This window comes from Pezoporus occidentalis, unplaced genomic scaffold, assembly GCF_034315485.1.
Source record: "Pezoporus occidentalis ecotype Australia unplaced genomic scaffold, CSIRO_AGI_Poc_V1 ctg73, whole genome shotgun sequence".
In the NCBI taxonomy this organism is placed as follows: Eukaryota; Metazoa; Chordata; class Aves; order Psittaciformes; family Psittacidae; genus Pezoporus; species Pezoporus occidentalis.
In genome coordinates, this window is record NW_026916082.1 from 1,405,742 (window position 1) to 1,432,146 (window position 26,405).

At 42.7% G+C, this 26,405-nt stretch overlaps 2 protein-coding genes across 3 annotated transcripts in view; one reads left to right on the plus strand and one right to left on the minus strand.

The window, feature by feature from the left end:
• The window catches only part of ATP5MK (ATP synthase membrane subunit k), a 272,077-nt gene that overhangs the window by 3,269 nt on the left and 242,403 nt on the right, over positions 1 to 26,405 (minus strand). The gene's annotated exons all lie outside the window — the stretch shown is intronic.
• Positions 1,068 to 24,615, plus strand: PDCD11 (programmed cell death 11). Of its 2 annotated transcripts, XM_062601862.1 has the most exons (35): positions 1,068 to 1,179; positions 1,771 to 1,902; positions 2,040 to 2,207; positions 3,006 to 3,167; positions 3,691 to 3,814; positions 4,168 to 4,349; positions 4,885 to 4,992; positions 5,468 to 5,674; positions 5,966 to 6,090; positions 6,625 to 6,685; positions 7,374 to 7,520; positions 7,632 to 7,883; positions 8,734 to 8,877; positions 9,556 to 9,756; positions 10,322 to 10,492; positions 10,888 to 11,107; positions 12,096 to 12,248; positions 13,257 to 13,372; positions 13,535 to 14,052; positions 14,533 to 14,595; positions 15,056 to 15,164; positions 15,666 to 15,755; positions 16,066 to 16,168; positions 16,689 to 16,866; positions 17,508 to 17,564; positions 18,350 to 18,472; positions 18,765 to 18,887; positions 19,072 to 19,267; positions 19,672 to 19,794; positions 20,124 to 20,267; positions 21,280 to 21,530; positions 22,189 to 22,357; positions 22,636 to 22,789; positions 23,354 to 23,519; positions 24,190 to 24,615. In XM_062601862.1, the coding sequence occupies exons 1-35, from the start codon at positions 1,078 to 1,080 to the stop codon at positions 24,359 to 24,361; spliced, it is 5,514 nt and encodes a 1,837-aa protein (XP_062457846.1). In that variant the 5' UTR covers positions 1,068 to 1,077; the 3' UTR covers positions 24,362 to 24,615. The 2 variants fall into 2 exon arrangements, with proteins under 2 accessions (XP_062457846.1, XP_062457847.1); XM_062601863.1 differs by lacking the exon at positions 23,354 to 23,519 and having other exon boundaries at positions 24,190 to 24,353.

Here is a 26,405-nt window from a genome sequence, read left to right on the forward strand (position 1 = left end):
CTTCCGGCGGCTGGCCGTGCTGCCGCGTGTGGCTCTCAGTGGCGGCCTGCCGGCGGCGGCCAGCGAGGCGCTGCGGGGACGGAGCGGCGGCGGCCGGGGAGGTGAGGCCAGGCCCCTGCGGGCAGAGCTCCAGCCCTGCCCTGCCCGCTCCCACTGCGCGGCGTGGCTCGGGTACCGGCGGCGGAAGGGGACTCTGTGGCTTAGCGAGCCCTCTGCTGAAGTGTGCCTCCGTGAGCTTCAGTGTTACGTGTGCTTTCTCGTTTAAATGAGTTCTCTGTGCCTGGCAGACTGCTTTAAATCTGACAACGTCCTGTTTCAGTGCAGGGTTCTTCAGAGGTGCTGTTGACTAAAGTAATGCATAGCATGTGGATCGTGACCTAGTGAGTGAGGTGTTGTTTATTCATGGAAGTGTAGTAAGGGTGAACATCTGTTTTAGTGACATGGTGGAGACTAGGCATTCCAGGGGTAAAGGTTGAACTTGATGATCTTAAAGGTCTTTTCCAACCTAGTCAATTCTGTGATTCTGTTATATGTATGTAATAGAGCTACTCTATAGCTCTCTCTATATAGAATATATGCTATAGAATAGATTTTCTTATATATATATAACTATATATATATCTTATAGCTTACCCTTTACAGGTGGTATCCAAAAAGTGACACTGCATACCGTGCTTGCTTAGTTTCATTCATAACTTTCTCCTTGATGACTGAAGCTGGTAATTCTGGCTTGTCCACTGTTCAGGAAAATTATGGTTCAAGCAGTGTAATGAATATCTATGTGATGCATCTATATGCTTTAAAAAAATAATACTTTAGTCTTTATTACGCTGTAGAATTGGGTAATAGTAAAAAGTGTTAGGGATGTATCAATTTAGATGGGCCACTGCAATAATTAGTGTAATCAAATGTTAAATACATTCAGGGATTATGTTCTGTCAATGACCAACTGTAATCTGAATTCTCTCTTAGTTTAGGGGCAGTTCACTCTTGTATCTCTTCAGTGTTTACGAGGAACAAGCCTAACAACTGCATGTCAAATTTCTGTTTTATCATTTGTCTTACAGAAGTGCAAGCATGGCATCCATGGAAGAAAACTTTCCTCGAGGGGGCATCCAGAAAAAACCCACAGAGGGAAAAACACTCAACACAAAGTTAGAGCGGGACAATTTGTTCGATGTATGTTATTTGTGTGTTCTTGATTAACTCTTCTCAGGGCTGTTCCACTCTCAGAATATGACCTGCAATCCTTCCTATCCCTCACTTCTATAACAAACTATAGAAAGGACTTGCAAGAAGAGATAATGTCTGACATCTGCCTTTCTCGTGATCACTTAAAGATCCCCAATGTCTGATGCATATTAAATGTGGTAACAGAAAAAGTTAGATCAAAATTACTGAGCAGGCTTTAGCTTCTAAACTATCTGTAAGCATTTTTTCCCCCGAGGTGCTTGTGTAGTGAGGCTGGTGTTAATGGGTATAGGCTAAGTTTGGTCTTTCTGTTTCTGTTAGTTGTGTGGTGCAGATCTTGTGCCACTCTCTTCCATCCCAAGATTCACAGTTTCATAAATGATAAGCTTCAGCCCAAAGGAGATATTTTGGAAGACTTACATGTAGGTCTGCAGCAGTTACCAGGGTGGTTCTCTTTTTCTCTCCAATCCTAGTATTTGCTTCTACTTTTATTCCTGGCAGTGGAGTTCTGCCTTAGTGCAGAGTTCATCTCTTTATCCACTTTTATATTTTACGCTCTCTGTTTATAATCTGCTTTAGGTTCGCCATGAAGAAAAGTCCCAGAAAAGAAAAAGGAGCCAAAAGGATCAAGGAAAGAAAAAAAAGTTCAAAGCAGACAACATAGCTGCTGCTAAAGAAAGTTTTGTGACTATTGAGCCATTGATGATTGAGGTTTGTGGTAAAATGTTTTTGTACACATCTCTCTTCTGGGCTATGTAAAAATGGCATGTTCTTCCTCGCTGAGGTAAGGACAGAAATGTCTTTACCATCCTGATAACCACAATATGCTATTCTTCCTCTTTTCCCAGGCACTCTGTGAGGGGATGCTGCTCCTTGGCTGTATAAAAGAGGTCAGTGACTACGAGCTAGTTGTAAGTTTGCCCAATGGACTTTCAGGATTTGTGCCGGTCACACAGATCAGTGATGCCTACAACAAATTGCTGAGCAAGCAGGTGGCCCAAGGAGAACTTCTGGAGGTAAGACCTTGGACTGTGTCTGTGTCTGTGAGCTAGGGATTGTTAATAGTACCTCAGAACCAATCCTGAAGTCTTGCTTAGGATCCTGGTTTATGGTGTCTTGCTGCTGACTTGAATTTGACTGTCTACAGTGCCTTAGCTGTGGCTAAATAATCCTTGAACTTTATAGACAGTCTGTTGAGCGTGAAGAGATTGGTTTTGCCTGTCTGCTGCTGAAGCTAAATACTGATCCCTGGCTGTAGGCAGTGATGGAAAGAAGTTAGGGAAGTGGCTGGAAAATGATGTGAGGGTGCAAGTGTTTCTGAGAGGCATGGCAAGTAGTACAGTGCTTGCAGTTTAACTGTGTGTTGATGAATGCAACATGCTTCTGTCTAGTGCTGATATAGACGGACCTTGACTTGGAACTGGCTTTTCCAAGCAAATCTGCAATTACCTGATGGTGCTGTTTGCTCGAAAGAAAGTAATTGTTCAGTGGAGTGGCAAGCAGTTGTAATGTTCATCAGTTGTTGGAGTTCATGTCTCTCTTTTTACTTTTATTGCTAACAACTTATAGCGATAATATATATTATTATTTTATAATATCCTGATATTAACTATTAAAGTGTTGTTATCTCAACCCATGGGTTTTATCTGTTTCTGATTTTCCTCCCTGTCCCACCGGGTGCGTGGTGGGGTGGGGAAGTGAGTGATGGGCTGCGTGGTACTTAGTTGCTGGTTGGGGTTAAGTCACAACACCTTTCTATATTATGTAAAATAATAATTTTTTTATGTTTTTCTCTTGATCATCTTCCCGGGCAGGACTTGAATTCGCTCGTGGACTTGTATTCTCCAGGGACACTGGTCAGGTGTATTGTGACCACTATTGAGAAGAGTGCTGATGGACGTCGGAGTGTCAAATTATCGATTGACCCCAAGAAGGTCAATAAGGGACTGAATGCTTCAGCACTAGCATCAGGCATGGTACGTGCTCTGGGTCTGTCACAGCCTCTCTAGGTTGGGTGCCTCTTGCATAATGCATGGGGGAACATTTCAATTTGTCCTTGCATGAGATCAGAGCAGAATGTGGAGCTTCTCCCACCATAGGAGACCTGGGAGAAGAGGATAGTACTGGGTCTTGGCACCAGGTTGTCTCTCATGAAACCCATTTGCCTGATTCTGCTTTGTTATGGACAAGTTATTTAATGATTTCTTTCTGGGTAGATTTCTTCATTACTTTTGGTTTTGAGCATCCAAATTTTTTCCCTTTCTGGTTTATGAAATCCATCCATCCATAGTCCCATAAGGGTAGAGCTGAGACCTCACTGCCGTGTGAGCTGTATAGTAAGAAATAATACTGTGTTCTTTCTGCTGCTCTGGAAACATCAGTTCTCTGTCCTATGAAACAAGTGAGTGCTTGGGTGGGAAATACCTTAGCAGATGTGCATTCTCTGAAGACCCAGGTGTTTTATCACATTACTGAATAGCAGTGCTTCTCTCCCATCAGCTGCTCTCTGGCGTCGTGTCTAGTGTGGAAGACCACGGCTACCTCATTGATATTGGAGTCAGTGGGACTAATGCTTTCCTGCCTCGTCAGAAAGCCCAAAATTACATCAAAACAGTCAAGAGAGGTAAGAAGTAGTGCAGGAGTTAAAAGGGAGGTGGAGAATGACTGATTAAAGCCTATTTTATCTGTGGTTTTAGTGCACCTCAGTGAGATTGGGTCAATGTGGAATCATTGCAAGTTGCTGAAAACAGTTTTGTGGGTGGTCTGCAACAAACTGCTGGGTTTCAGCCTGTTTTCTGATAGATTATGTTACTGTTCCAAGTCTGTCCATCCCTGATGGCGGTAGACTTCACTTGAATTGAGAGGACTTCTCATAGTTCCCTCAATAGAGGGAACTCTGAAAAAGATTTGGGAAGAGTGGAAGGGAATCCTTGAATGTTCCCTGTGGAGGTTTTATGCTGTGGCTTGTCCTTGTAGGGTCTGACTTGAAAATAGGCCAGAATCTGAACTGTGTTGTTGTGGAAGTAAAGAACGAGGGAAGAGTGGTCCTTTTGTCCATTGACCGATCAGAGGTTGCTTCATCCCTTGCAACAGAGAGACAGAACTGGTCACTCTCAAACTTATTGCCAGGGCTGGTGGTGAAAGCTCGAGTGCAGAAGGTAAGCTCTGGTTGGGATTTGATTTGGGAGTGTGGTGTGTTTGAGCCTTGCTAAGACAGAGAGACAGCTGAAATAGAGATGGAAGTTTATGTTCTGGAAAGTTTTGTACTTGGGCTTAATTACCTTACAGTAGCAAACAGTATTAACTACTAGACACTTGCTCCACATCATTTATCTAAGGTGTGATCTCAGTCCTGGTTGTGATGCCATGAATATAAAGGCTTCAGCCTGAAGTTGGTGATGAAGCTTGAAGCAGAACAGGATCCATTTTGTGTTTCTCTGGCATTTACCTAGGTAAAGTATTAAACAGATTAGCAGTGGTCTTCAGAGTGTACACAACATTATTAAAAATCTCAAGGGTTGTTTTTGCAAAACAATGTAGAAAGCAGAATCATTAGAAGTTTTCTGGTCTCTTGTGTTGTGCTTGTTGATTGGCACTGGCAGTGCCTTTCTGTGAAACTTGTGAATTGCTCTCTGAACTGCATGAAAATGGAGTGAAAATCTTATTTTGGCATTTTTTCCTTCCCCTTCCTAGGTGGCCCCCCTTGGGATCAAGCTGAGCTTTCTGTCTTTCTTCACTGGCATTGTGGATTTCATGCACATGGACCCAGAGAAATCCACGAGCTATTCTCCAAATCAAGTGGTAAGGAGGGTGAAGGATGGCTGGAGTTGGTATATTGCTTACAACATCTCTTCTCCAAAATTTCTGTGGAATAGCCTCTGAAATCTTGCTGATGATAGCTGCCTTTCTCATCCTTTATTTGAATTATCATGGCTGCTTTAGAGTTGTAATGAGCAAAGTAATTCCTGGGTTAATGGAATACTGACTTGGGAAGCATGAGAGACTTGCAAGTGATAGAAACATTACTTGTTGCAGTCGTGTTCCCCTCACTTCACTATTACCAGACCAGTCTGTAAAAACAGACAAAAGCAGAACTCCCTCATCTGTGAAGCTGTTAAAATGGAAGTGATGTCATAGTAGTAAATACTGGAAAGTATTTGTACATGGACAGAGAGTTCAGGTGCCAAGCATAATGTCTAAAAACATGAGCAGTATGCCTTTCTGCTCTTTTGTTTACAAGCTTCTGTTTAACAAACACAGTATTTTCTTCTCCCAGGTGAAAGCCTGCATCATCTCTATCAACCCCACATCCAAGGTGGTGCGGCTCACTCTGCGGCAGGCCTTCCTCCACCCTGGGGGATCCCCAGACCAGGTCTCCAATGATCGCATAGGGGCAGTGGTGGAGGAGTCGACAGTGAAAGCTTTCTACAAGCAGTTTGGTGCAGTCTTTGAGCTTGATGATGGCACTCTTGCATTTGCACGGGTAAGTGCCAGGGTAGTGAGGCAAGTCCTCCATAGCTATCTTGGCCTACTGGGGAGGGAGGCTAGGAGGAGACAAATGTAACAAAATTAAGACAATGTGGAAGGTATTTGCCAAATCATACCTCCCCTTGTTCGGGTTGAAATGTAGGAGGGTTGTTGAAGAAATGGTGAAACCTGCTTCATACAGAGAGTATGTAGAGGATCAGTTTTGTCAGATGCTACCACTTCAACCTAAGGGGTCTATCAGTGCTTCTGTTTTCTAAACACTTAAGTTGTAATTTGTTTTTTCTAGTTGAAACATCTTTCAAAAACCAGAAAATCATTTAAACCTGGAGCATTTAAAGCAGGATGCAAACATAAATGTCGAATCATTGACTACAGCCTGATGGATGAGATGTGTATTGTATCTCTGAAGTAGTAAGTTTCATAGATTCTTCCAGAATATTGGTTGAAGTATTAGAAATGGGTGGTTGAGAGTGCAACATTGCTTTGCTGCAACGGTGTTTGTAACTCAGTTGGTGAGCTGAGGCACAGGGAGGCTAAATTACTTCTGCTGAGATCATGTCAGAAGACTGTAACTGACAGGAAATTGAACCTTGATCTTCCAAGTCCCAGCCCAATTTTCTCTTCCCTCTCAGTATTCCATCTCTGTGGTTTTAAGCAGTGTGGGTAATTGGCTTCGCTTTCATAGAGCCGTGGCTGGTGGCCATAACTGTGTGGCTGTCACCTGGAATGGAGCCTGGTGAACCTCCTTGAACTTTATATCCAGAGAGTTGTTTTGGGAGGTGGGTCAGTTAGAGTAAAACATAGAACTCTGGAGTTGTGGAGTGTGGGTGGGTGGCTGTGTGTGTTGGGATAATGAATATTTTGGGCAAGGCAAGTAAGGGACTGTCTCCTGTCCTGGACTTTCTTCAAGTTGATTGGTCATCTCTTGCTGTGTCTCTTTCCTAGTCAGATTATTGAAGCCCGGTTTCTGCAGTACCAAGATATCCACACAGGGGATGTGGTGCAGGTAAGTTTTTGAAGGACTTAAACAGTACTGTGTGGTCATTATTCTTAGAACAGTGATCTAGCTAATGTGCATTTCCTCTGCCTAATATGTGTGTTCAACTTTTGATCCAGACTAGAGAGATGAAATTGAGGGGGACTCAATTCTTGCAGGACTCTAATGGAATGCAATACTCTTCATTCCCCATTTTGTCCAGCTTTTTATTCATGATGCTGCCAAGGGAATAAAATTTTAGCCATGGTCAGTCATTTATGACCATGAATACATTTTTAGAAAGGCTTGAGAGAAAGAAACTAAAACTCACCTTGCACTCAACGTAAAAAAGTTCATATGTGGACCATTGCAGTTAGCTGTTGGGCAGAAAGTAACTCAGTTATCATTCTTACGCCTGAGTCATGACTGTATTGCATTTGTCTCTGGAAACAATTCTAGTTTCCCAGAGTCAATAGGGATTTTGCAGAAGTAGCCTATGCTTAATGAAAAGAGGCTGTAAAACAACCTTATGGAATCATTAAAAGTTAATGGGTCAGATTGGTTGGGTTGGAGTATGGGTTGGACTAAGATTTTATTTTTCAGAGGGCAATAAGATCTGGTGATAATAGGTAATGCAGTGTCTTGACCATTTGCTACCCGTGCATGGTCAGCTTTTCATGTTATATCTACTGATTCTTTTTCCTGTTTTCTGTTCTAGGGTAAAGTGTTTGCTCTGAAACCTATTGGGATGCAGGTGAAAGTGACTGATGCGATTAAAGGGCTTGTGCCATCTATGCATCTTGCTGATGTGATCCTCAAACAGCCTGAAAAGAAGTATAACATAGGAGATCAAGTCAGGTGTCGGGTGAGAGCTGCCAGACAGGGTCTTCAGCTTTTGTTTTGAGTACTTCGTGGCTGAACTGGTCAGGCAATGGCAGACAAACTTTTTGAACCTTCTCGTACTCCATTCTTGCAGGTGCTGGAGTGCAATCCTGCAGGAAAGAAGCTGATCCTTACTTTAAAGAAAAATCTTGTTCAATCGAAACTTCCAGTCCTCTCCAATTATGAAGATGCAAAACCAGGTCTGATCACACATGGCTTTGTGGTGTGTGCAAGGGAATTTGGCTGCATTGTGAAGTTCTACAATGATGTCAAAGGTCTGGTACCCAAGAATGAGCTGAGCTCAGAACCCATATCTTGTCCCGATAAAGTCTTCCATGAAGGACAGGTAATTACTCTACTGATGCCATGCATTGTGTTTGAATGCAAAAGAGAAATCTGCAGTTGAGTTGGCTCCAACGTGGGTTTTTCCCTTGAGAAACCAGCTACACCAAGAGATCTTTATGTTCTTTCACTCTAAGTAATAATCGTACCCCGTTTAAGCACATTAGGCTGTGAAAGAGGCAGCTCTTTGAGTGTTTCACAGACCTGTCTTTGTTTCTAGGCTGCCTGTTATGGTGTGCGGGAAGCACCATGGTATGTGATACAGGGTCTAGGCTGCAGTTTCTTCTGAGAAATTTGAAACTCTTACCCATAGAATCAGAAAGATGAGATTTTCTGCCTCTGCATTGTTCTAATTTTCCTGTTTGTTTCAAATCCTACACATCTTAAACCAGATGCTCTGGGAACCTTGTTGCTCACCAAGTTCTGTTCTTTGTTGTGCACAAGCTTATACAGATCTCAGCCCTCTCTGTTTTTTTTTTCTGGTGCTTTTATTTGTCTTCAATGCTGCTGTTTGGCTGTCTAAAAGAAGGGTCATTTTCTAGTCAAGATTTCTGACTGTAAATCTGGAGATCTGAATTTTATTCTCAACTCTGCTACAGACTTGCAGCATACTTTTAACAAGTCATTTAATTATTGTGTACTTTCATTTTCCATCTGTGTGATCAGAAAGACATTTGTATCTGATCGAACCTGTTAAATTCTCGCCACTGGCCTGCTGCCCTTAGGAATAAGGAAAAAGTATACTGTGTATGCGTTTTCCAGTCTCATTTTGGTAGCACACTGAGGAGGAGTATCAGGTGAATTAAACTTTTGTGGTTTTTTTTTGTTTTTTTTTTGTTTTTTTTTTGCTACAGGTTGTTAAAGTAATGGTCTTAAAATGTGAGCCCCAGCAGGAAAGACTCTTGTTGTCCTTCAGGTTATCAAGCAAACCAGCCCTGGACAGCAAAAAGGAATGTACTCCAAAGAAGAAACAGGAAGTGAAATATCAAATAGGAGAGGTATTGAATTCAATGACAGCTTCCTTTTTTTACCTTTTGCTACCTGTTTTCCAAGTGATTTGGTATAATTTTGAAGCAAATCTGTTGTTTGTCAGGAGCTAGCATTAAATATGCATTTCTTGTTGTGTGGTTGGTCTCCTGGATCAAAACCTCTGTTGTCAAAGGTCAGAATAAAGGAGTCCCAGGGCAGTCCTTCTGGAGGTACCAATTAGTGCTCCTTTTCCTAGGTGGAGTCCTCTTTCTTCTGCATGCTGCTGATACTCTCACTCCAAAACCAGTTGCTTTTGCTTTCTGGAAAAACACAGCTTCAGAAAAATGTTTTTAAATGCTTCCATGTTGTCTTTGGAATTAACACAGTTTCCACCACCCTGCAGGTATTGCCCTGCAGAAACAGGACAGTACTAATCTTGTTTAAATTATTCCCTTCACCCTTCAAATAAAAACCAAGAGAATGTTTGTAACGCTAGATTTCTCTGGTAGCTGAGTGTTGCTTTTTTATTTTACTAACAGTGTTGATGTGCTTTTTAGGCACAGCCCTGTTGATGTGAGATTTTTTCATGTATAGCTGGGAGGCAGTGCCAGAGCCCCTGCAGCACAGCATTTGGTACCCAGTGCACTGAAAGGGATAACTTCAACGACACTTGGAGTTTTATATCACTGTATTTGTCCTCTTTTCAGATGGTTGATGTAAAAGTCTTGAAGAAGAAAGATAATGGGCTAGAGGTTTCTGTCTTGGAAGATGAAGGCAATGTGATAGCCTCAATTCCCACAGTGCACCTCTCTGACTTTGTTGCTACCTGCAAGCTCCTGTGGCATTGTCTTCAAGAGGGAGATGTCCTGCCCAGAGTTATGTGCCTAAGTGACAACGGAGAGCGTATTGTATCCTTTGCCACCCCAACCAGTCAAGCAGAGAAGTGGGGAGGAGGTATATGTCAGGAATCCTGAGTATTTGCAACAAACAGAAGATACACTAGTTAGTGTGCTGAAGCGGATATGCCTGTCAAACTATTAGTGCTTCGAACAGTCATTATAACTTGCTTGTGTTAGAAGTGTGGCTCAGCTGCTGCTAGAATCCCATCAGAACCAGGACTTGGTTGTGAATTGACTGATCTTCCCAACCAGCTTCTAGGCTGTTAATCATATCACAGCCTGAGCAAAAATTTTGCTGTTTTCACACTAAAAATCAGAACTGAAATTTTAGGAAGTTGACATTTCTGCTAGTGTGAAACATGCATCTTTAATGCTGAGCAGCTTAAGAGACATCAGTTGCTAAACTTCAGTGCAGAGAGATCAAGACGGAAATTGGAATTGCAGGATTTTGAGTTCCTGAGTTGTCTAACATCCAAAAAGCACTCTAGCTCAGTGGTCAGCAGCACCAAGAGATTTGCTTGGTATGAGGCTCCTTTCATTCATCTTTTCCCATTTTTCCTAACTGGTTGTTCAGATCTTGAGCAGAAAGTCTGCAGTGATTTCTGCAGTACAGGAGGAGCAGGTTGTGAGAAGTTTCTCTGAAATCCAGCCTGGGATGCTGTTGACTGGTTACGTGAGGAATGTTATGCCTTTTGGAGTGTTTGTGGAGTTCCCTTTTGGTGTGACAGGACTGGCACCCAAAGTGGTAAGCAGTACCCTCACTTCAGTAAACAGCTTGTGTTTAATCAGTTATGCCTGGAACATGGCTTTTGGCAAAGGTACCATAACGAGCAAACAACAGGGCTGTAGATCCTGTGTTTGCACCGCTCCCCTCGGTAGGGTAAAAGCTGCTTTTAAGTTTGTGTTTGAATTCACTTCCAAATAAAACTAAGGACTTTTATTCAGGTGTGCTTAAGTTTCAGCAAGGATTTCATGTGACTTCAGTAATTAATTTTAATTGATGTTTTTTTGATAGTCTCTGTTGAATTTCCTTACGCATTTTCATGAAGTCTTAACATAAACCCGTGTTGTGAGAAGTGCTGCAGGTGATAGCTAGCAGCTGTGCTCAGTAACCCATGCCCCTTTGTTTTCTTTGCACAGAGCATGAGTGACAAGTTTGTGACGGACACCAAGGACCACTTTGTGGTGGGACAGACTGTGATTGCGAAGGTGATGAGCATTGATGAGGAGAAGCAGCGCGTGCTCCTCAATCTGAAGGTGTCAGAATGCAGCTCAGGCGATTCTGCTGCAGAGAGCTTTGCCCTACTGAATCAGTATTTCAAGGAGATGAAAGAAATCAGGAATTTGTTGAGAAGAAGAGGTAAAAGATTTCACATATTCTGCTAAAGGAGATCATATCACAAAGAAGGGGCTCCAGGGGAACAAAGAGGGAAAACCATTTTCTTTTAAGTGAAAGAGTCAGTTCAAGCAAGACATGGCTTCCAAGAGGAGTTTATTGGAGAAGGGTCATGTCTGCAGTGTTTGCTATTGAAACCAAGAAGGCTTTTTGGAACTACAGCTGGAACAAGCCGAAGAAGCTGCTCTTTTCATTTAAGGTTGCAAGGTGTCTAAGAGAATTAAAAATAAGGGGAAAATAGACAAACTGTGAGGTCCATATACCAAAAGAGGAAGGGGAGATAGCAATGGTACAAAAGGATGGATTCCTTGAAGTGCTGTGAAGGTGCCAGGGTGAGATTGGATATTCTGTGGACCAAAGCCTTACTCCAGCCTTGCTTTTTTGGTGTGAATGTTTGTAATTCCTTTATGAACCAATCTAAAATTTAATCAACTGAGACATAATGCCAGTAAATTCACCATTTAATTATGTGTCGCAGGAAGCATTGTCTCTGTTTGTCTGATTATCTATTTGAATCTGACAGTAATTAATTTTTAGTACTCTATAGGTTTCACCTATAGTGACATCTTGTTACAAATATTACAAAACATTTTTGTCTTTAATGTTTTGTTTCTTAGAATTGTGAAGTAATAGGTCTGTTTTGTGGTAGTATTAATCTCTTTTATTTTTACCTTTTACTGCATGCAATGCCAGGTGCCAGTGTTTCTGTAAGACTGGAAAATATTCTTTTGAAAATTACCAGATCCTTCATGTCACAAAAGTGTTTCTGCTTTGATTAACTCTTAGTGTTGACTTTGTATTTCTACAGATTCAGGAGTCTGAACTTTGTTTTCTGTTATGAAGGTGTATATAAATGTTCGTGCACTCTTGAGCAGATGTGAAGGTTGTCTTTGTTTTGCAAAGAAACGACACAAGTAAAACTGACTTCCCACTTTTTTTTCCTTTTACTTAGGGGAGTCCAGCATGACTCAAGGCCTTTGTGAGTTGGTGCCTGGGAAGGAGCTGCAGCTGGTTGTGCAGGATGTGAAGGAGGATGGCTCAGCACTGTTCAGTGGCAGCTGTGTTACAGGCTTGACTGTAACAGCCACTCGCTACCATTTGGGAGGTCAGGGTTTTGTCTTTGATTGCTTTGGGTTTCACTCTTGTACTTTGAACCCTCTGTCCTGAAATGAATTCTGATTACAAGGAACTAACATAGGAGGAGTCTGATCAGAGTAGGGATTGACTGGAAGAGTAGTTTCCTAATGTGTTATTCATCCATTTGCATGATTTGGAACATAACTTTTAAACCTGCCTGTGCCTCTGCTGCCTCATCTCTAAACTGGACCTCAACCTGCCTGAGATCTTGGGTATCTTATAAGGTCTAGTTTATGCTCTGAGATCCTTAGTTGAACTGTACTGCATATAGACAAAGTACTAATACAAGCTCCAGCTTTCTCAGTGTGCTCATTTATTTATTTTAGAAATACATTCTTTAGAGAATTCTCTATCTGAAATTGCCGTTAATTTTTCTTTTAGATCAATGGGACTTTAAAACAGGTCTGCAATTTTGGTACTTTGCAATTCAAAAATCAAAGCAGAAAAGTGCCATATTTTGCAGAACCAAGCAAGTACATGCTGAGATGATGAATATAAACTGCTAACTTCAGCAGGAGTAATATCCCAGCGCTTCTGTGTTTTCCAGCAGCAGTTAAAGTGATGATGTTTTTGTGCATGTGTTGGCATAATTTTTCAAAACCCATATTACCTTGAATTTGTGTTTAGTCAGCCTTGTCTGCATTATTGAAGAGTTCCATCTTCATAAAATCAATTTAGTTCTTCCATGAAAGGATCAGACTCTTTCCAAATTAAAAAAATCCCCTTTTATTAGCTCCTTGCCATTAATGTTGGAGGAATCTGTTCTTTTCTGAAAGAGACTTATTATACATTTGGTACCAAGCTGACTTTGTTACAGTTACTTAGTTCCAGTTAGTAATTAAGTAGTCTTTTTATCACTGTGCTGTTTAGGAGTTAAACTGGAGCACAGGCAACCCTTCCTGTCATGTGCTACTAGCTCAGTTGCTCAAAATTCTTCACTGTCATCAGGAGATAATCTCCTTTTTCTCATTTGTAGACAAAAAAATTATTCCTGGTGAGAAAACCAAGGCTCTGGTTCTTCATGTGGATGCCCTCTCATCCAAGGTCTATGTTTCTCTTCGGGAAGAACTGTTAAAACGAAGAGCCAAGCAAGTATGTATTCGGTTTTTGGATTTGTGCGTTTCTGTTCATCTAGCAAACTTTAGGCGATTAATGCATTTTGAGGGGGGGCTGTTTCCTCTTTGAGAACTGGGAGGTAGAGTGGAGGGAGTCAGAGTCTCAGCAGGAGAAGTCACTATCTCCATTTCTGTCTAGCGGCTCACAGAGAACTCCCAGCACTATGCCATCGTGCAGCACATAGCAGAAGAGTTTGCTGTTGTATCTTTGGAAACAGGCCAGCTGGCAGCTATCCCCATAGCATCTCACTTCAATGATACCTTCCGCTTTGACTCAGAAAAACTGAAGGTGGGACAAACGATCTCTGCAACCTTAAAAGCAGTGAAGGAGAATGACCACGGACTCCTATTAGCAGTACAAGGCTCAGCAAAGAATAATGTTTTTGTAAGGGTCCGGAATGAATCTGAGACAGCATTAGAAGAGGTGCTTGCTGCTGTGAAACACTCGCTTTCCCTGGGGGATGTTGTTACTGGTACTGTTAAATCTGTCAAACCAACCCATGTCACAGTTGCTATTGATGACAAGCTGACAGGTTCAATCCATGCATCCCGGATTCTGGATGAAGTTCCCATAGGCTCTTTTCCAACGTTTACTCTGAAAGCTGGACAGAAGGTGACTGCTCGAGTCGTTGGAGGCAGAGATGTGAATACTCACAGGTGGGAAAACATGCACATAATATTACTTCTTGGAGAATGAGAAGGGTAAAACAGATACTCAGATGTTCTAGGCTGTTCCCTCTGTCAGCAGATGCTGTTAACCGCTACCTTTGCTGGAGTAGTTGAACCCTGAGGAAATCTATTGTATTCTATCCCAAGTCCAGGTTTTAGTGAACTAGCTCTCTACCTGTGTCAATGTATTTATCTTGAGTATAGATTGTAAGAAAAAAAGATGTCTAAACTCCGAAGGTCCAGTGGAAGCCTTAAAATATAAGCAGGATTTGGCTATAGGGGCTAAATTTGCTGGAGTATTTTGGGTACCTAAATTGCCAGTGAAATAGTACTGGGAAAAACTGGAAGGAAGGCTTTGGTAACTTTAGGGGGCTTACACCTGGTTTCTTTTGCCAGTGCGGAGGGATTACAAGTGAGTGACTGGGGCCTGGGGAGATCATGAGAAAATTTCTTTTTCCTGTTCTTTAGATACCTGCCTATCACCCATCCACACTTCACACGGTCCATTCCAGAGCTCAGCATTCGACCAAGGTAAGTATCAGTCTCTGTGCTGTCTGCAGGTGCTTCACAGACCTTATATCCTTATGGGTTTCCTCCCTTGCTCCTCCCATCTGTGAAGGAGCTGGCTGTGAGCAAGTATCTTCATGTGAATGCAGTGTGGCAAGGCCTCCTACTCTCTCTTTCACAATAACTTGAGCCTGTGAGCTGTATTAAACCTCACAGAACTTTCCTAGCACCTGACCTCCTTTAAATGTCCTTTTGGCTTCAGGTTCTGCCAGTCTGGAGTCTGGTATATCTGTTCATGTCAGAATGATTCCCTCAAGTCCAGGGAAGAATTAATTCCCTGTAGGAGGGTGCAGCTGGGGAGGGGGTGGGAATGAAAGTCACAGTGGCATTGTCACCATAATCCCCTGGGTTTCTAACTCCTATCTTCATCATAATTAGGACCAAAGCTGTCTTACTGATAGCCTCTTTCTTTGTTTGCAAACAGTGAAATAGAAGGGGAAGTCACAGCAGTGCTGAGCCGTAAAGAAGACAGTGCCACCAAGAAACTTGGACTATACAGTGTTGGACAGACAATCACCTGCTTTGTGAAAAAGGTGAGGTCAGAGTCTTTGTAAGAAGTGTGTTGAGGAGGCAGCAAGTGGGGGTGACCTCAAGGGGTCTTAGTTCAAACCTAAACACTGACATTGCTGGGGTCTTCATTAACTTTGAGTGTAGCCCATGCAAAGTGTAACATCTTAAAGGGAGAAGGAAGTCACATTTTCTATGCTTAACATAGTCAAGCTGACACATCCTCTTTGACATGCCTATGTGTTGCCAGCAGATGCTTTCCATTCTGGGCTCTAGCAAAGGGGGCTTTGAGAAATTGCATATGTCACCAGCACAAAATACTCTTACTGGTGATCCCCTGTGAGGACTTGTCTGAATCACAGCAGTGTTATGCTTTTAAGAGTAGAACCCAAATCACTGTTTTTGCTTGGTGCAAGAGCTAAGGCTGAAGTAGTTCTTTCTAGCCTTAAATTAACAAACCCACCAGGGAAGGACTTTTTTCCCCAAGGTCTCATGTTGTTTTCTCTGGTTATGTGCCATCTTCTCAGTATAACATCCTTAAGAATTGGCTGGAGGTAGAAGTTGCCCCTGACATTCGAGGAAGAGTTCCTCATCTGCTGCTGTCTCTGAACACCAAGGTAAGAGGCCATTACAGATAAAGTTAAATGTAATTTTTTCCATGCACATGGCTGCAAGTAGTGACTGCAGATGCTTCTAACATCCATGTCAACTTATAACCCAGTACTCTGTTATAGGCATCACTGCACCTCTCTGACAAGTGATTACTATGCCTGTAGCTGGTTTGGCTCAGGTCAGCAAAGCCATTGAAGCAATGCTGTCAAGTATATACATCAAAGATGTGCCTAGAAATTTTAAAGCTTCATAGAAGAAACACCAGAGTTGCTCAGAGCTCTTTTTCTAGCAATAAGTGGAAATCTGTCCTTTCAGGTCTTGAAACATCCAGAAAAGAGCTTCAAAAATGGCCAGGCAATATCGGCTACAGTGACTGGAACAGGTGTCACCGAAACAAACCTCTACTTGTCACTCACAGGTATAGTGGCGACTTCACAGCAGAACCCCACTGCCTATGTTTTACTCAGAGGTCGATGTGCACTGACCCCTCAAGTGAAAATGTGATACTCCAGAGCCAAGCTGTACCTCCCTGTAGGACAGAAATAACCCCCGTGACTCTGACTCAGATGTAGCAGCATGCAAGGCAAGAGTGGTCAGACCTGTAGGTTAAAGAATCACTTTACTACTGTCTCAGCATGAAGCCCCCCTTTGAGCCCTTATGAACATATTCCCTTCTGATCTCAGACATGAGATGATACATTTGTTATCATTTGTCAGTTATTCTGGATCTGGAACTGTGCAACTAAGGGACCTTGTCTGGGCTGCCAAGGCAGGTGTTGCTGTGAACTGAGAATGAATAGGCTGCACCTTACCAAAAGTTGGTGGGTTTGATATGTGACTAAGCAACTAAAACCAGCTTCACTGACTCATTCCCCCTGTTGCTTTGGTTGCATACTTTTGATGTCTGTGAAGCTCTATTCCTCCTTCACTTTTTCCAGGAATTCAGTCACTGGAGCAGGGCACCATCACTGTGGGCATGGTAACAAAGGTGACTCCACACATTGGTTTGACCATTACGCTGCCAGGTGGGAAGAGAGGCAAAGTCAGCATCTTTCACCTGAGTGATACATACACGGAGGACCCTCTGGGTGACTTCAAAGCTGGCAAGATTGTCAGGTCAGTAGTTCTCCTGTTCCCTCAAGCTGCAGGGCTTAGAAATGTCCCCCTTTGGTTACAGGCTTTTTGCTGTCATAAGATGATGACAGAGCTGTAAGGTTCAGTCTGTAGCTAAAAGTAATGCTGACTTAAGACCTTATATGTGTTTGGGTGAAAACCTTACCTTTTTTATATATGACTCTTTTCAGTTCCCTTCTTGGGCTGTGTTTTGAGCAGCAACTAAGTTGCTGGTGGGACTAAGAAAAGCCAGTTATCTGAGCTCTGCTGTGGTTCTGTGAGCTGTTTGGCAAGTCAGCTGTCTTTACATTTGCAATGCACAAGTAATTTCATTTCCCTACTTCACAGACTGGTTGGGAATGCTGGAGAGTGCCACAGACCAAGTGATTCAGCTGTAACAATCTTCAACTCTTCCGTACTAGCAATAGAGACTGAGTAAAGCAAGTAGATACGTTTCAAAAAGCCCTTTAGCTGATTTCATGAACAGTTGTGTCCTGTTAGCTTGTGTTAAAACAGCAGGTGCTCCGAGGGACAGAGTAGTTTCTTACCTCTGCAGCATCATTCTGCTGGTGAGAATACCTATTATTTTACCTGTGTCTTTTTTTAACAGGTTTTCTGTTTCCTCTCCTTACTCTGCCATGCAGGTGTTACATCATCTCCAATGAGAACGGCAAAATCCAGTTATCTCTCCGCCAATCCCGGTATGTGTCATCAGTCTGTTGATCTCCTAGTGAAGAAAAGGATTGTAAAATACAGTAACTGTTGATTTAGATGGACCAGTGTGAAGTATTAAAAGGACAAGGTTTAGAGGGTTCTTTTTTTTTCTTTTTTAGGGATGAGACTTATTCCTACTTCAGAAAGATTTTTCTGTGTATTGGCATGGGGATGTTTGATCCTTAATGTAGAGCTGATCTTCCTTTTTATTGTAGTTTCTAGACCTGACTTAACTTCTTTTGTATATTTATTTGGGAAGAAAGGGAAAGTTCCACTATTGAATTTGCAGTACAAACATGTTACATTTCAGTGTTCACCTGCATTTTAACCATTTTGATTAAATATCAGATGTGGTCCTAAATTATCTCTTAAAACTGAGCCTCTTGCTTTGTCTTCTCTAAGGAACAAAAATGCATAAAGCATGTGGAATGAACTACCTTAGAAATAAGTGGGGAAAAAAAAACAAGCTAGTGCTGTACGGAATTTCATGTAGGATTTTACTCTCCTTCTTAGTGGCAGAGGAAGCCAGGCTGATCTGTTACGTTTGGCTTTGTTTACAGCAGCATGTCTGTTTCCTAATGTTATGTATAGTTTGGCAGAGATGCAGATAGTCCATCAGTACATTTGAATAAACTGAAGGGTGTCTCTGATCTGGTACATTTTCCAGAAAGTACAAGCTGTTGTTAATACTGATTTCTTTTTTTTGATATTCAGAGCAGGACGTGGATTATTCAGGTAGGTGCTTTAATTTATAAACTCTTTTTTCTTTTAGGCTAAACCCAAAAAGCAAAAGCAAAGTGGAGGATGTTGAAATAACATGTATTAAAGATGTTAAAAAAGGCCAGCTAGTGAGAGGCTATGTCAAATCAGTCACTTCATCAGGTGTATTCTTTGGGTAAGTAGCATTAGGAAATTAATCTGATAAATAAGGGGCCTCAGAGAACTTACTTTGAATGGATGATTCTGGAATCTTGTTTGGGGGTGGTCTCTGGCCTAGTGTGGTGTTGCAAAATGAATTTGCTGCTAGGAATCAGGATGTCATTGTTACTTTCTTGAGCTTATGAAATTAAAGTAGGGGAAGTTTGTGTGTTGCTATATAGAACTGGTGGTGCCACAGATATAATCACTGCGCTTTTGCTTTTCTCCCACTGTGGAATACTTATTTTTGGTTTTATTCCTCTTCTCAGCTTGTCGCCTTCTCTTCTGGGCCGAATACTGTTCCAGAATGTCTCCCCTTACTTTGTACAGAAACACTCCCTATATGAAAAATACCTGCCTGAAGGAAAGCTGCTCACTGCCAAGGTGCTTGGGTAGGTCCAACATTCTTTAAAAGGGGCTGTGAATTACTAGAAAGGAGGTGCTGGAGGAGGAGATAATGGAAAGGGGAAGGATAAAAGCTGGGAAGATTTGAAAGAAGTTCATAGTAGTCATTGTAAATGCTCTGATATTTATTTATTTTTTTCCCCTTGTCTCCTGCTACTCCTGGCACCACAGTGTAAATGCTAAAGAAAAACATATTGAGCTTTCTCTCCTACCTGAGGACACTGGGATGCCAAGCATCTTGCCTGAATCCCTGGGCCTACCACGATATGATGCAAAAGAAGAGAAAAGACAGGCAGATGATAGGGAGAAGAGAGAACAGTTTAAGGTGAAGACAAAACGGAGAATAAGAAGCTCTGAAAGTGAGCAGGTATGGATGTGATTGCACAGGACATGACAAAGGACTTGGTTGGCTCACATACCGGGGGGACTAAGAATATCCACTGGGAACAGGCTGAGGTATTATACAGAGTAGGAAAAAAAAAGATTAAATTGTATTGAAGATCAGAAAAAAACATTCAGTTTGGGTAGGAGTTAACTAAATTAGCAGCCAAATCATGTTGCCTGTGGACCTGTCCTGTTGGTCTTGACACCATATGTAGGTGAGCATGGGTTTATTCTCTGTTGTCTCTGTTGTGTGAGAGGACAGTGGGAGGTGCTGTGCCCAGGGCATCACTTTCTCTGCTGTCACTCTTAACTTTATGATCAGAATTGCCTTTGTGATTTATCCCAGTTGTTGCCCTCCACCATCCATTCATTTCCCCCTTGCTGCAGGAGGCAAAGCCAAAAAAAAGGAAGATCTGCCCCACAGATGAAAATGACAGTGGAATTGAGGTATATTACCGGGAGGAGGAGGAGGATGACCAGGAGGAAGAGGCAGATAAAAAGAAATCTAAGGTGAGAAGTTTGGAGGAGAACCTGAGCCTGAAGTGACTTTCCAGGCCTGCTGAGGTGTGTCAGTTTTGATTGGATGACAATAAGTATCATTGCTGTGGACAGAAGTCACACAGACTGGTATTTGTGTCATCTGAAAATGGCTTGAGATAGATTGAGTTTAAATTACACCAAAGGTGATCAGAGTTTAATGTTTTGCTGGTGGGCTGTTGCAAGTGTGAGAAGTCAGTAGTACTGGCCAGAGAGAAGCCACAAGCAAACAGCAGTTGTCCTGTTGCAGTGTAAAAACTTCAGATTAAAAACTGGGGCATTCCCTGTGTTCCTCCAAACAGATAAGAAAACCTGGTGAAGCTCCCAGGCTGCAGGTTTCTGTGGGGTTCACCTGGGATGAGGATATGAATGCCATGGATATACCTGTGCTGAATCAGAAGGAAGAGAGCTCAGAGAGCGAGGAGGAGGAGGATCTGCACTCAAAGGTACTGTGTACTAGTGTTGTCTGCACGCGAACCACCACATGGTGGCTGTAATGTGATGTCTTGGTATTTGCGTATCTCTGTCCCATAGCAAAGCCTTTTAACCCAATGGAACATCTCTGACAGCTAATACAGAATTTCCTTAACTACTCCAAGCACTGAACTTAGCAGCAGATATCTCTGAAGCAGAGGACAAAAGCCCCTATTTTAGCAGAGCTGCATGAAAATAGGGTTTCTCATGTTGACATGAAAAGAAAATTATTTAGGGTCAAAAAAAAAAACATTTTAATGAAAGTAAAATTTTTGTATTTGATGTCAGCTTTGGGTTTTTTACCTTTTTGAGTGTTGTAAATTTACAGGAAAACCTGAAGATGAAAAATCTTTTCAAATTATAGTCCTCTTATTTAGAAAACCACCAAAAAATTCATTTTTGCTGTACTGTTTTAGAAGAGTTTTTCCATGTGAGCAATTCAACACAAACAGAAACAAGCTCATAAATTGATTTCATGCTTGCTCTTCAGGATTTCCCCTGTCCCTCAAAACTCACCTCTGCAAAAGCTGTGCATTACTGATGTTTTGCTGCCTAGGGTGTAGTTGCCTTGTGCAGAGAGCTATGGTACTGTCAGTTCCCAGTTTAGACCTGAGCCACTCTAGTGATCCAGGAACATCCCCCAGCCTAGCACAATTTCTCCCCATGTATTACGGATTTTTACAGAGTGAATGGTGGTGGTGAGCACTGGCCAAGAGGGTAAAGATGGAAGAATGAGGGGTGGAGTGTGAATCCTGCTGTTGGGGTGCAAGGCTAGCAAAGAAATTGGTTCCTCAATGTATTTTATTAAAATAAATGAGATTTCATGTACTGTTGCTTTGCTTGGAGATGTGAAGGGCTGGAGTGCATGTACCATTTTCCTCCTCTTAAACAATTGGCTTCATCTCTTCATGTGAAAACTGCAGACCTGCCTGTTCCCACATGTAGTGCCTGCTTTTTTCCAGTCCTCCTTTTTTGCTCTTTCAGCTGAAAAAACAAACAAAGAAGGAGAAGGAGCTAGAGAAGCAGAAGAAGGAGAAGGAGCTGTGCAAATTAGAGGCAGCTCTGATGGACCCCAGTCGACAGCCCCAGTCAGCAGATGACTTTGACCGCCTGGTGCTGAGCAGTCCCAACAGCTCCATTCTCTGGCTACAGTACATGGCTTTCCACCTCCAGGCTACTGAGATTGAGAAGGCCAGAGCTGTGGCAGAGAGAGCGCTTAAAACAATCAGCTTCAGGTAATAATGGGCCTCTGCCTTTCTTTGCCCCAACGAGTAAATGATGGTGAGGTAGTTGTGGGAGAAGAGCATTAGTAGTGTCATCAGTGCGCATGCATGTAAGTGTGGAGTGGCAGAGTCTGTTTCAGTGAGCTCAAAAGGATTAAATGGTAGCAATTGTCAGCTGTCCCTTTGAAGGTCTGTCCTGAATCACCACAGTTGGCCTGCAGCTTGGTTGCTGCAGCTCATGGGTGCAATAATTCCCCCAGGGTGTCACTGGGTGCACACATACTTTTGAGCAGTCAGAAGGGTTTGGAAGAGCATAATGCTGTCAGTGATGTTGTCTTTGAATTAAAACATGAAACAAACTGTGAAACTCCTATCGCTTTTTCACAGGGCTGCACCCTTGTATATTAAATCATCTCTACACCATGATTAAGTATATTGTGCTTTCTTGAATCATCCTTGTGTTTTTTAATTACAAACAATGTTGATCAAAAGTTGTCGTGTGAAACAGCTGCTGTGCTTTGCTCCAAAACTGGTATTTCAGTGAGCAGTATGCCCCCTTCCTTTATGCTGGAGGCAGGCTACAAGTCCAGTGAGTCTTTGGAGGGTGGTTTGCAAAAAGCTGATGAAGACTGGTAAAAGACTAAATATTCTTGTTTACATCTGCTTTAAGGGAAGAACAGGAGAAGCTGAATGTCTGGGTAGCTTTGCTGAACTTGGAGAACATGTATGGTACTGAGGAGACACTGATGAAGGTCTTTGAGAGAGCCATTCAATACAACGAACCTCTGAAAGTCTTCCAGCATTTGTGTGACATATATGCCAGTTCAGAGAAGTACAAGGTAAGATAGTGTCAGCAGGTCCCAGTTGTGTGTCCCATCCAGTCATGCCATTGGTAGTAAACTACCAGTACTGGCTGTATAAACTTACAGATGTCAGATGTTAGGCCTCTCCTGTTCCTAACTGAAATTAATAGTTATGATTGACAGCAGACAAGGAATTATTGATATTTGCTTTTCCGGCCTAAGTGTTTGGAGGTAGCTGGGCCAAGAGTAAAAGTCTTAAAGCTCCATGGCTTCATTATGAATCTGTGTGATCTAACCCAACTCTGCCCTTCCAGCAAGCAGAAGAATTGTACCACACCATGCTGAAGCGTTTCCGTCAGGAGAAGTCTGTGTGGCTGAAATATGCCTCTTTCCTCCTGAGGCAAGGCCAGACTGAGGCTACACACAGGCTTTTGGATCGTGCTCTCAAGGCTTTGCCCACCAAAGAACGTAAGTACTCTTCCCCATCCTTAATGTGGGCCATGTTTTGACAGGTCTCCAGCAGATGGTCTACTCTCTGATGCCTTTGCCTGTGACAATGTTTGTAATAGGTGAAAAGTGCAACTAGTTGGTGTTGAACATGCTGCCTTTGTCTCTCAGGGGAGGGGAAGCTTCAATGTGGATATCAGTGCTAAATCCTCCTGTAATAGAATTTGCTGATATGGCAAAAGCAAGGCACCCAAAGGAAAGGCTGTTTTGATTCTTACAGCCCTCTAAAAAAGTTTAGTTGGTCTAGTCGGAGGTTTGTGGGGCTGCACATGGATGCTGCAAGATGCATTTTGAATTTAAGAATAAATTTCTGTCTCCTGCAAAGAGCTGAAATGGGACGTGAAGTGTGACCCTTCTCTCTCCCATTCTGATTCCACCTTGGTGCAGAACCACTTTACAATAGAGCCTTTTGTCTCTGGGTAGAGATGGTGCTGTCTCTGTGTCTGCCTCTGTTCTATGTAATTTGGGTTTGTTCGTAGGGAAGAGACCTGTTGTGATACCCTAACATGTCATTACTTGTTCCAGATGTGGATGTCATTTCAAGGTTTGCACAGCTGGAGTTCCGTTCTGGGGACTCAGAACATGCCAAGGCTCTCTTTGAGAGCACCCTCAGCAGCTATCCCAAGCGAACAGACATCTGGTCCATCTACATAGACATCATGATCAAACATGGCAGCCAGAAGGAAGTACGGTGAGTTGTGCTACAGGAGGCTGGGAAGGGACAGAGTACAGTGCTTGGAGTAACACCTGAAGAGAGCAGAGGTACCCTGCAGTGTGTATAGGGCTTCCTAGAGCAAAGCAAAAGAGGATTTTTTGTCACCTAGAGAAAGAAAACTGGGGTGTATGGAAGTGCTTATCCTTGCCAGGGCTGAGGGGATTCCAAGGAGGTCCATAGGGCAGAGAGAGACTTGGTTTGTAAGTAGTGGCCTACATGAGAGAAACTAGAGGACTTGCACTGAAGTTCATCTGTCTCTCCAGAGGGATTGTCTTGTACTCAAGGGTGAGATCGATCGCTTGTGTATCCTGTAACATAAAGATGGAGGTTTTTTTTTCTTGCCTTTTCTGAGACTTCACAAAAGGCAGCTTCCTACACTATGGATCCAGCCACATCTGCTTAACAAACACAGGGTCAAATACAGTGGCTGGATCTTAGCTTAAGTTGACCAGCAGCCTTAATGTTCTGCAAGCAAATAGAAGGCTTCTACTTCGAGGGTTTGGCCAGATGTCAGGAATCTTCTTCAAGCAGGTTGAATATCTTCTGTCACTTCCTGCTCTTTGCTCAATTGCGAGACTGGGGGGCTTGTACTGAGAGCTGTCACCACCAGTGTTCTGAGTTACTGAGTTACTTTGGTTTCTTGCAGGGACATCTTTGAGAGGGTTGTACACCTGAGCTTGGCACCAAAGAAGATGAAATTCCTCTTTAAACGTTACCTGGATTATGAGAAGAAATTTGGTACAACAGAAAGTGTCCTGGCTGTTAAAAGAGCAGCACTTGAGTATGTGGAGACCAAGAGTTCCCTTGCTGACATCTGATTCAAGTAAAAGCAGAGAGACTCAGCTCTAAATGCAGTGTGGAAACTGAGACGTGGAATTCTGCCATGAGTGTCCATGGACAGTGAGTTGCTGGAGAGTATTGGTCTATGACCAAACCAAACTGCAAAGAGCAAACTAAGGAATAGATTTGATAAATGTTTGCAGCTTTGTCCAGATGTTACAAATAATCCTGGTCTGTTGATGACTTTGAAGACATGTTTTTTAAATATAGGCTGTTTTATAACCAATACAAACATCAGCCATATCTGTTCTACATCCTTGTGTCAAGTATACATGTGAATAAGAGCTACCTTGGGCTTTTTCCTGAAGCTGATCAGCCACAGCTCTCAGCCTCTCCTTGTATGATGGATAGTCCAATTCCATAATCACTTTAATCACTTTCCTGTCCCTCTGCTAGACTCAATTCAGTAAGCCTGTATCTGTCCTGTACTAGGGAGCCCAGCACTTGATACATCATCTCAGATGTCTCACTACTGCAGAGCAGAGGGGAAGGATGACCTCCCTTGGTCTGCTGGTAATGCTTTTCCTAGTGCACCGCAGAATGCTCGTCTTCTTCATCTGAAAGGGCATTTGCCTTTAAAGCCCACAGCATCCAGTTGTGATGAATCCCATGGCTGCAACCATCTGTCGTAACAAGGTGCCAGGGATTGATGACAGAAAAAATTGTAGTTGTTGTCTCTCAAGAGAAATCAGTGAAGTCAAAGAAAAAAGCATTTTTTCTGTGCTGAAAAAAGTCATCCCAATCTAACCTTCTGCTTGGAAAAAGCCAGGGATCTTGGGTGCTTCTGTAGTCTCCATCACTGGTGTTGGTGCCTTCTTGCAACTCCAGTAAGGTGTGGATGTCATCTTCTACATGTTTTACATGAACTAGATGATCCCAAAGTCATTTCCAGCCCTAACCATTCTAAGATTATCCAATGTAGACACTAGTGAGTGGGTGCCCAGCTTTGAAATATCAAACTTGGAAGAGTCTTACTCATTGTAGGTGCTCTGAACTCAAAACCAGAGCTCTGCAGGACCCAGCTCTTCTGCCTCTTTGAATGCCCACTGTTGGCAAGGTTGAATGATTCAGCATTTAATTCATGCCCAAGTCTGTTGGGATCTGGAAACCAGTTGTTTCACTTCTTGCCCCCAGGGAGAGCAGGATACTGTACTCAGATTTTGCTTAATGCTCTTCTAGAGGAGGAGGCTGCTTGCAACATCCAGTAACAGCTGCTGCTTTCTTAAGAGCACAGCTGCAATGACAGTGGCTTTTTCTTTTGGATTAATTGTTATATAATAGAATACATAAATATGCGTCACAATAGAAACCAAGATCCCTTTGAGGCATTGTTTCTTCTTGACTACTGGGGCTATTACAGTCTCTACAGTAGTCAGCAGGGAAAATGAAAGACCTGTGTGTAATCCTCCATACTGGAGGAGCTTGGTTTTAACCCATTTTGCTGTTGGGAAGTTTGCCCCAAGTGGCAACCTACAGGCTTCTCTGCAATGGGGTTGGTTTTGGCCTCTGGAGGAAAAGCAGAGGGCATGTGATCTTGCAGCCTGTGTAATGCAGCATACCAGGAAATCGGACGTTTTGGGGAGAAGCCTAGCCTGGTTCTTGTGCTGGTGTGTAAATCCATGTGGGTTAATGTCCCTCACCTCAGCATCCTCACTGGGGGAGAATGAGTAACACAGATGGCAGGGATATTCATGAGGGTACTAACGGGCTATGAGAGCTGTCTCAGTGGGGGCTGCCATGCTTGGGTGGCAGAGAGGAGGAAAAAATCCCAACCCTGTAATTGCAAGCAAGTATTTCTGAATGTGGTGGCTTGCTCCACTTCCCACTGTCAGCTGTCCACCCAAACATGCCTCTCCAAGAAGAGGGAGGGAAAATGGACAAGCCCCATGCCCATCCCAGCACGTGGAAAGTTACTGGAGTTAATAGAGAAGGGAGATAAATAGCGCAAAAGCTGGTTTGTGCTCATGATTTATTCTTGAGATAAATAAATCCATTCCCAAGCATTACGTGTCTTGCCCCTTT